This window comes from Atta colombica, unplaced genomic scaffold (assembly GCF_001594045.1).
Source record: "Atta colombica isolate Treedump-2 unplaced genomic scaffold, Acol1.0 scaffold233, whole genome shotgun sequence".
Taxonomy (NCBI): Eukaryota; Metazoa; Arthropoda; class Insecta; order Hymenoptera; family Formicidae; genus Atta; species Atta colombica.
The window spans coordinates 1,272,339-1,282,368 of NW_017259331.1; the positions used below are offsets into that span (position 1 = coordinate 1,272,339).

A 10,030-nucleotide genomic window follows, 5' to 3' on the forward strand; every position below is an offset into this window, starting at 1 on the left:
TACATTTAAATTAATTTAAAGTCATAAGATTAATAGTCTCTCGTTAAAAAAACTATAGAATGCTTCAGGTCACTCCGTTTACGTAGCTCCGTAATTACACCGCTAATACTAGCCGATTGCACGCGCACGGTTTAAATACCGCGTCGCCGCATCGTCTAATATTTGTTAATATTTCACTTCCGGCTTACTATTGCGCGCGGCACCGGGTTCAAGTCAGCCGTGCGCGTTGTCTAAAAATAGAATATAGATATCTACATGGATGTGGAACCCGGGAGGAGAGTCCGCGCGTGTCCAATATTTCGCAAACAAATCTCGCGCCGAATGAAATCGCAATAGAAGAGAGTGGAAGGAAGAAAGAGAGACATAAAACAATTTCGATCCTGGAAAATTTTCAGATTTTCTCTGAGGATGTATCTGAAACACGAAATAAAACTTCGTTCTTCACTTCTGTGTCATACTAAGCCTCGGTTAAATACGCATCGCACGCGTTCGCCGCTATGTTCACTAGGTACGTACAGCTTTCACAGCGAGCAACGAGGAAACCTTATGCGAGAGAACGGAGAGAGGAAAATCGGACGGTGGCGAGAGAGAAAGAGAGAGAAAATAGGAGAGGCGAGAGTACAGCTGGAAGGGATAGCACGCTGAAAAGATCCTGAAAAGGGGGATTCCACGGGAGAGGAGGCGAAGAGTAAAGGGTAGCTGAGGATTGGGGGGTAGCGTAGGAAGGCCGAATAGACAATATGGCCGCCAACGAGCGAAGGAAGCGCCGCCTGGAAACATTTTTCTGTTCCCGCCGCGCAGCAGTTTTCAACCGTTGTTTCATTTGCTGACTTTTCCGATCGCGCTTAGGTTAGATCTGTTCAAATCCCGGCGAAATTGTATTGTTGATGCGATGTATACTGGATCTGAATTGTAAATCTCGACGTAGAGAGGAAGAAATAACGCTTGGCGCTGCTTTCGAACGATATCCTTTCACATAGGATCTGTTGCTTTTATGTAAAAAAATGTTCTAAAAAAAATAAAATTATTAATACCTCCATCTGCTAGTAATAAAGTTTCATACGCCCAAAAATCAGGTTTTTTTCATAATCAGAGAGATTTAAAAAAGAAAATACTGGAAACTTGTATGAAGATTGAATCATGATGATTAAATTAACGAGATCATCTCTATAGAAATGATAGTTATAGGAATTTAAATTTACATTTGCAGCAAAACATTTTATATCGACATTAATTTTCTTGCTTTTCCTTTCCAAGGTTACTTAGAAAAACTTAATTTTATCTGGTTAAAATGACTTGATAACTCTATTAATACAGAAGATATCCATTAAACTTAGAAAAAAAAATATTTGTGATAAATAAAGCAGAAATTTTGACCTAAGAAATAATAATAATAATAATAACTTTATAATAAAAAAAACAGATGAATATAAACATCTATCTGTTATTCTGACATAAAGAATAAAGGCACATCTGTGTCAATATACTATCTAAATTCTATACAGTGGAATCTCACTCTAAAGAGTGAAAAGTGAGTCTATTTTGAAAAAAAAAACGGCTCAATTTTTAATCTTTAAGAGTGAAATGTTACTGCTCCAAGTGAGAGATCCACTCTAAAAATTTTAGAGTAACCTGTGAAAAGAAATTACAAAGTAGCAATCTAAGATTTCAAAATTTCATGTTTGATATCATTCTGAGTGAAATTTGTACCAGTCTTAAAAAAGAATAACTCAATTTCCAATCTTTAAAAATGAGATTTCACTCTTTACAGTAAGATTCACTCTGAAAGTTCTACAGAGTATCCTTAAAAAAAAAAAAAATTATAGAGTAACCATTTGAGATGCGAATATTTGATATAAATTGCATAACTGAATTTAAAGGAGTCTCAAATTTTTTTTCTTTGGAAAAATCAATCGCCTAAATCAGTCTGACATGAAAAACACGTGCATGATTGAGAAAACATATTTCACGATCGCAGGAAACGAGCCGTAGAGTTTCGCAGCGATGTGTGTGCGCTTGACCTGCCCTCGCTTACCATTTTACCAGCCATTGTTGCCACCATCTGAGACGAAAAATTGCGTTATGCACAAATTAGATGCCCAATGAATATTTCTCACCGATTTCACGGTAATTCAACGCGATGTACGTTTTCATCTTCGTTCCCATTTGAATTAGAACAAGAAAAACCAGGAATCCGCGTCGGGCTGCCCATCTTTTATCTCGGGAGAGACATAACTTTTTTTTGGTTAAGTACGACGAACGACGGACTCATCTGCTCCTCGAAGCAATTCCGCAGACACTCGCGTGTTTTTTCAATCAGAGAATAAAGCGATTGATGAAACAACGCGATATATGGCTCTAAACATTACTAAGACGAGGAAAATGCGAGCGAATTTGAGAAACTACGATGATCGACGACGATGATCGTTGTCGGCCAACGAGAATGGGAATCGTCATCGACGGTCGTAGAATTGCAATTTCTCGATAAATTTCTGCAATCCGAAACACCACTGCGTCGCCAAACCGATTTGCGATCCGAAAAAGCGTCGCTTACCTTAATGTGACAGGAATACAGAAGCTCGCTCGTAGCTCGGATGTAAACACAGGCATTTTTCCGCGGAAATGACACTGAGGCAGTCAAAACGACGTGCGTCTGAACACCGTTTACATCGCGGTCGACGCCGATGCGCCGCGCAAAGCGATCCTGCGTTATTAAATACCGCGGTAAACACGGGAATTCGGTCTCTCCACGGAAAACATCAATCGAAAACTAGAGATGGCAGCCATTACTTTTGTACAAAACAAAGGTTCACATCCACGGACTCGCGAGCTAGCGAGCCTCGAACCCAGCGTCTTTCCGGCGCTCACGATGTGGCGCTTAATTCAAATCAATCGAGTCGATTTCCGCATCAATTCCGTTCCGCCGTCATTTTTTCGTCTGCAATTACAATCGCTGAAATTTGTACGGCGCAAAATTAAACGTGAGATACGCTACACGACGAAATCGAGATAATTAATTAGCGCGTGCAAATTCGCCGAAGGACAGACGCCTGACTGGGCCGAAGTTAATCACGATTGCGGGAAGATGTCGCGCCGCTCGCGCACGGCGCCATCTGTCGGCGAACGCGGCAAGCGTGAACGCCGTGCGTTGCCAACGTCAGGAAGCTAAACTGCGTCGCGCTACGCCGAATCTGATCGAGTCTGAACCGAGCTGAGTCGAGCCCAACCGAGCCATTCCGAGCGGATGGCCTCGGTCGAATTCGGCGTGTAAAACCGAAGAACCACGATCGCGATCTCGAATTTTCCGTCGACCGCTCGAAAGTAGCCGAAAGTCGCGCGAATCCTCCGCCATCGTCCACCACTGGATTCGGGACCGCTTAGGCGGCTTAGGTTCCATGAAACGTCACGATTACTGTGACGGGACTGCAGTGGCTGGGAAGGACGTGCGTACATATGTTTATGAACGTTTTAATGTTGGTACTATCTGTCGCTACTCGCGAGAGAATACGAGGTGGCGATCATCGTCGGTCATTGTCGTTTATTGATTTCCTAGCTTTATAAAGATATATATTTCTCGCATAAATACCGCGAGACACGCGTGCCAGCGTGAGCAGGTATTTATCGTTCGAGGACTCTTTTGATGAAGTCCGCAGAAAGTTCTTTGCGCGAGAAAAGGAAGACAAGAAAGACAGGATTGTTTTTCGTGCGAGAATTGCTTGGAGCAAAAGAATGAAATGCCTTAGATGCATTAGAAATAAAAGAAAACAAAACGAAAAAATAAGATTCGTCAGGGGAGCCCGAATATAAATTTACGAATGAACATGTTTCGAATAATTATACGCTTCCGCGATTTTTGTGGGGATGTGACGTACTTCGAATTGAAATAATTGGATTCCATTGCGTCGATGGTTTGTTATGCAAATTGTTCGAGAGAAAACCATGACTGTATATGTTTGTTCGTTCAGATACGCACATTGATCTGTTATTGTTAGTCTTTTTTGTAGCTAAACTAATACTTCTTACACATACTTAAAATGAAATAAATATATGCCCGCAAAACACATTAACAATAACAAAGCATTAATATATAATTTATACTTGATGTAAAATTAAAATATAACAGTTATATGTATTTAAATTTAAAACTTATTATATTCTAAATTGAAATCCAATTGATAACAATATATTCTTGTAAAATACTAAAAATTGTTATAACTTATGTCTCTTTAATAACTACTCTTAACATTGATTTTCTTTATTATATCAACAATATAACTTATGTATATGTTATCAATTATATTATTGTATAATGTTACTGTTTTGTGTTCTGCAAGTATTCAAGATTTGACAAAAACGAATTTTGCTTTAATATTAAGTGTAGTAAACTTCTTAGAAACCTATTATTATTTCTTTTAATTTTAATAAATTTATATTCTATTGATGTATTGTAAATAAACGCCTATGTGTTTTTTTATATTTAGAGATGGCTGACGCGGATCCACAATTTAAACGCCTTTTACTGCCAGCGGAGGAAACTCTATTTGAACAGTTGCTGAGATTCGGCCTTTATGTAGGTGCAGTATTCCAAATCATGTGCTTGTTAGCTATAGTTGTGTATCAGGCTGGTCCATCCGATGGTGTGGCGACTTTGAAGGTAAGGTTCTAACTGTTGCAGACTGTTAAGACAATGGCTTTCTTGCGGCAATAATTCTTGTCATTGTAGGATGATCCAAGTGATGTTGAATGTTCCGAAAACAGTCCTCAAGTGACGCCAAGAAGACCTCATCGGCCACGGAAGCAGGAGAAAAAGAAGAGACGTTGAACTGTTTACATTTCCTACGACATTACTTTGATATTAATCTCATAATCTTACATTAGATGTTTTCCATTTGGTGACATAAGTTTTGTCTCTGTTTCTTCTCATGAAACGTAAAAAAAAATAGGACATTTGTATCAACTGTATTCCTTAAATGGAAAATTATCAATTAATTTATTTTCATTTATAATTCAAGATTTTTTAAAGCTGAATTTTTAGAATGTCTTCAGTTCGTTTTCATCTAAGTTATTTACTAAATGGTCATTTTATAATACAATTTGTCAATTTGTAAAATATAATTTCATCCTACTTTTTAAGCATGGAGGTATATCTTCAACCTCACATATAATCATTGTAAAATCATTATTTCTATGTAATATTTTATAAAAGAAAAAATTATTATCTTTCATATAATTTGCGAGAAAGATTTTTGCAATACAAGGTCTTCCAAAAAAAAGATGTATTAAGTATATATTCTATTTTTTAAGCATGGAACTTCTCTCAACTTCGTATTTGTACATCAATTATGTAAAAACGTTATCTCTACTTAATATTTCATAGGAGAAAAAATAACTTTCTTATATAAAATTCTTATATAAATATATTCTTTCTCATATAAATTATATATATAATTGGCAAAGATGATTTTTGGAATAAAAATATGCTTTCAAAAAAAAGATGTCTGAAGACTAACCTTTCATATATCATAACCTCTTACTCAAGAAAAGCCACGACTCATTGAGGCAATGAATTTATGTTGATTTGACTGGAAATGCGGACATAATTGGACGATGCTTTGTACCTAAAGTATTTTTACTAATAATTCGTCAAAAATGCTGCATAATACGGCGACTTTGTCGCCTCAGGACATTTTAACTGAGGTTAGAAAATTCATCTCCGGTGCCATTCGGCCTGCCCATAATACAAACACACAAGATGTAACCCGTACGGCATTATCTTTGTTGAAAAATGTACCCGCAGCGAGGGAAGCTGTACTTGAATATTTTTGTAATGTATTTTTCGTCGCTGTAACAAAATATGTTCGTCAGATCGAGGTATGTAATCGTATTGTATTCTTAATTCACCCTTTTAGCATTTCAATATGATTAAAATAATATCGACAATTCACATACATAATCTTTATAGTCAAATCAGAATATATCGATATCTGAAGAGAGCATTATAGCAGAAATTCATGCTATCCTGAGCAGTTTCGTCAATGGAAATCCAGAAGCATGGGCACCTATCATATCAGCATGGTCGTTGGACTTACTAGGTATATATATATAATTTAATTTATATTTAGTTATATATACATATATATATTGAAGTACTAAATATATATAACTAAACATATTTTATTTAATTTATTACAAAATCCATTTCTGCGATGTACAAAGTAAGTTCCTTCCACAGGCAAACTATCCTCGGATTATTCAAAACGCGGCAATTTACCTGTCAATGCAGGCATCAATGATTTTATGCAACAATGGATGTCGTGCCGTGCAACAAGGACTCTAATAGACATTACGGCCCAATGTCTGCAGTGTCTTATGCATTCCGATACGGAGTCTTGTATCAAGGCATTATTAGACACCAGTGTGATACACAGTCCATATTTCGATTGGGTCGTTGCTCATGTAGGAAGCTGCTTTCCAAATACTGTGATCACGAGGGTGTTATCGTGTGGATTGAAAGACTTCTGTGCCATGGGCTATGAACATAATGTTAAGAATCCAAAGTTAAATTCTGTTGTCGGTATATTGGGACATTTAGCTGGTAGCCATTTTCAAGATATTAGAAAAGCACTGTTAGATTTGTTTGAAGTAAGCTTATTATATAAGTTGTATGGTGTACATATTTCTAATTTAAGTTATATTATGTGTTACATAATATATTTGAATAATTTATCTCTTAGTGGAGTTTAGAAGAAGATATAAATCTTGACGAAGATACCAAAAAGCAGAAACTAGCCACTGTACCATTTCTTTTGAATTTGGCTTCACTTTCTCAAACTCTTTTGAAAGCAATAACTAGCGATGTGTTACAAATATGTATGTTTTTAATAGAAATTACATTTAAAGTAAATCTAATGTTATCATTACAATTAAATATAGCTATAAAATAATGTTTGTTATAGTGAAATCAGACATCATACCACAACTGGCATTGTTTGCAGCAGATTGGTGTAAATACTTTGATAATCAACCAGCGGCCTTAATGGACTTGATGGTACATTTAATATTAGGATGTGAGCAAGGCGCATCACAAATAATCAATGTACTATTAGATATAAGTTTAAACACGAGCAACGTCGGCTATCACAGTGTTAATGCGGCACAAAATGTGAAAAACATTTGTCGGGAGATATTAGAATTGATTCTACAGGAAATCGACCTCTTATTGAGAACGCACGGACCTCAATCCGCAAATATTCATCTGTTGAGTTCTATCAAACAGGAGATATCGTTGATAGTACCAATGCTGCTAAATCCAAATCCACTGCGTGTGCAAACGGCTGTCAGACTATTATGTTTTCTCAGAAGTCAAAATCCGAACATAGTTGTCTCCACAGTATCCTACATGCTGATGAAGGCACAAACAATGTTCCATCTTGCGGCCTTAATACGTCTTATCACTAATAATGTTGTACAATTTCCTACGAGTAAATCCGTAACTGAAAATATGCTTGCTGGTCACGATTATTTTACGCAGGTTTTGGAACAAGCACTCAGAGAAATATACTATAAAAATGTGATAGAAAAAGAGGAATCAAAACAGTTATTCAAAAATCTTATTCTGATGTTAAAGCAAGTGTCAACAGTTTTTAAAATAATTAAATATTTTACAGTTTAATTTAATAATTAATGTCTTTCTATTTTATTAGATGGGAAAAATCAAATAAGGTGGAGATATTGCAATCACAAATGATTAGCAGAGCCCTCAGAGCTAATTTATATCAAATATCTTGTTTATTGATGAGAAGCGATGATTTTAATTTGGCGAATGATGTCATTACTCTCTTGGATCTGTTGAGCACATCCGAAAAAGACCATATTCTCGATATAGAACTTATGCTGAAATTAACAAGAGCAATCATACAGTATTTCTTTTTATGCATTGCTCAAACTGGTAATTAGAATTCTATAAAAAGTCTTATTTTTTTAAGTAACAAAGTATATGATAATGCAATTTTTTTTAGATATTATAAAAAAAGAACAAGGAGTAAAGATGGTATGTCATTTACTGAAAGATTTAACATGTCATTCTACGTCCGCACGTGTATTGGCTCTCAGAGAGATACTAGGAAATAGTATCAATAATGAGCAGGCTAAATACTTTGGCGCAAAGGAAAAATTCGAGCCTCATTTTGAAGAGATGTTATTATTACATCAGAATCATAAACAAGTATAAAAATATGATAAAAATACATTTTAAATATGCAGAATATGTTTTATATGATCTCATCTTAGGTGACGAGTACCATGTTAGCGCAGCGACATTCATCAGTATTTCACGCTGGCGTGATAGGACATGGTCCACGAAGACTTCCGCCGGAAAATTCGATCGATAAGGAAATCATTACTTTAAACAAAATATTGCTAATAGATGTAATAAAGGTAAAAAATCCGATAGAGTTCATTTTTAGTAAATTTTAGTAAATTTTTAGTAAATCTCTAAATTTTATATTAAATACTCGTAACATTCAATTCGAATTATTTTCAGGCTTGTTGCAGCAATCAGGAATCAGATCGATATCCAATTAACTTGGATGCTCTGACAATGGTCAGTTTGTTGTTAGTTGAATTGGTATCGCCTGATGTTATGTACAATGGTTTACCGTGGCCTGACGAGGAATTTACAAAGGTATTTATGTTAATTATTAATATGCTAATTTTTCTCAATTAGTTTCACAATTAACTTATTGATTTTTTTATAATTAACTTTTTAATTGGAAATTTTTTCTTTGAGAACCGATACATTTACGAGATTTATTTAGCTTTAGATACTTTTGGATTAAATTTATGTTTTATAAATTTTGTTTCTGTCAGAGTAGAATATTTTTCCTGTAAAAATAAATTTTGTATTGAAGAATGGCAACAAGATTTATTAAATTTAATGAACTAACCGAATCTTTCATTAACAAACAACTATGACATTGAGCTCTGCATCATCTCTAGTTAATTATTTTAATTTTTCATTACTGCAGGTCACAATAGAAAGAGATTTACAAATCCGTCGTAAATTCAAGGATGTTTCTTTGTTATGGACATTGTTAGAATTGACTGCTTGGTATAGGCCGGCATTAGCATATTGTTCCGTTTTACTGAGAGGCATTACTGCGACTGTCATGGCTAATTGGAATACAGAGGAAGGCGTTTCGCTTGTCAATATAATGGCACTTGGTCAATTATTACCACCACCGCTGGCGAGTATTAGAGACATTCTACCTGTTTTACAACCTCATCAGGTCTGTTTTTATTTCTACAATATTATTTCAATTAAATTCATATATTCAAATTTTTTATATTTCGCAAATGGTTCTGATTGCAGATCAGTACAATAATGAGGGAATGTTTGTGGGCATACATGCGTGAAAATGTGCCATCTCCAGCGCTATTTACGCGAAATGAAGGTACCAATATAGCTTGGAGAGATATCGATATGTCATCGCCCAATGCACGTTTTACAGATACTCTTCGTTTAGTATTATTGGCAAATATTCACACTTTAGGATCTCTGTATTCAACATTATTTTACAATGAAAATAAATAATATAAAATGCAATATATTTTTAAAATAATGTTTAAATTATTTTCAATTGTACACGTTTTGTAAATACTAGCAATCGCACTTGACAGTAATAATATATGTAAAACTTGATAAATAATGAAATTGTACTCCATATCCTTTTTTTTTTTTTACTTTTATAATACATACTTACATATAAGTAATTTCTCATATAAAAGCATAATCATGTTTTAATAATACTGATTGATACAATATTATCAAAATACTTAGCTCATATGAAAATCTCTTCTGTCTCGATTTATCTTATAACATGTTTCAAAATATATAAATAAGATTAAATATTTCCACAAGTTTCATGTATTAAACACCATTAACAGTAAATACATTTGGACATTTAGTTGTTCCTCCCTGTTACATTGACATCCTATATAACAACAGTTATAATTCGTGTATATATATATA

General features: G+C 34.9%; 2 protein-coding genes across 5 annotated transcripts; both read left to right on the forward strand.

Annotated features, from left to right (window-relative positions):
* The first annotated feature begins 3,302 nt into the window (after positions 1–3,302).
* LOC108688483 (protein anon-73B1) lies at positions 3,303–4,940 on the forward strand. Of its 4 annotated transcripts, none has more exons than XM_018194759.1 (3): positions 3,303–3,443; positions 4,482–4,654; positions 4,724–4,940. In XM_018194759.1, exons 2-3 carry the CDS (start codon positions 4,484–4,486, stop codon positions 4,820–4,822), a joined length of 270 nt encoding a protein of 89 aa, XP_018050248.1. In that variant the 5' UTR covers positions 3,303–3,443; positions 4,482–4,483; the 3' UTR covers positions 4,823–4,940. The 4 variants fall into 4 exon arrangements, with proteins under 4 accessions (XP_018050248.1, XP_018050247.1, XP_018050249.1 ...); XM_018194758.1 differs by lacking the exon at positions 3,303–3,443 and adding an exon at positions 3,462–3,908; XM_018194760.1 differs by lacking the exon at positions 3,303–3,443 and adding an exon at positions 3,462–3,614.
* Positions 4,941–5,535: 595 nt separating this feature from the next.
* On the forward strand, positions 5,536–9,592 carry LOC108688433 (integrator complex subunit 5). Its single transcript, XM_018194689.1, has 11 exons — positions 5,536–5,871; positions 5,963–6,092; positions 6,233–6,642; positions 6,735–6,870; positions 6,957–7,626; positions 7,704–7,948; positions 8,019–8,224; positions 8,290–8,436; positions 8,543–8,683; positions 9,027–9,287; positions 9,371–9,592. Exons 1-11 carry the CDS (start codon positions 5,650–5,652, stop codon positions 9,590–9,592), a joined length of 2,790 nt encoding a protein of 929 aa, XP_018050178.1. The 5' UTR covers positions 5,536–5,649.
* Positions 9,593–10,030: the final 438 nt, after the last annotated feature.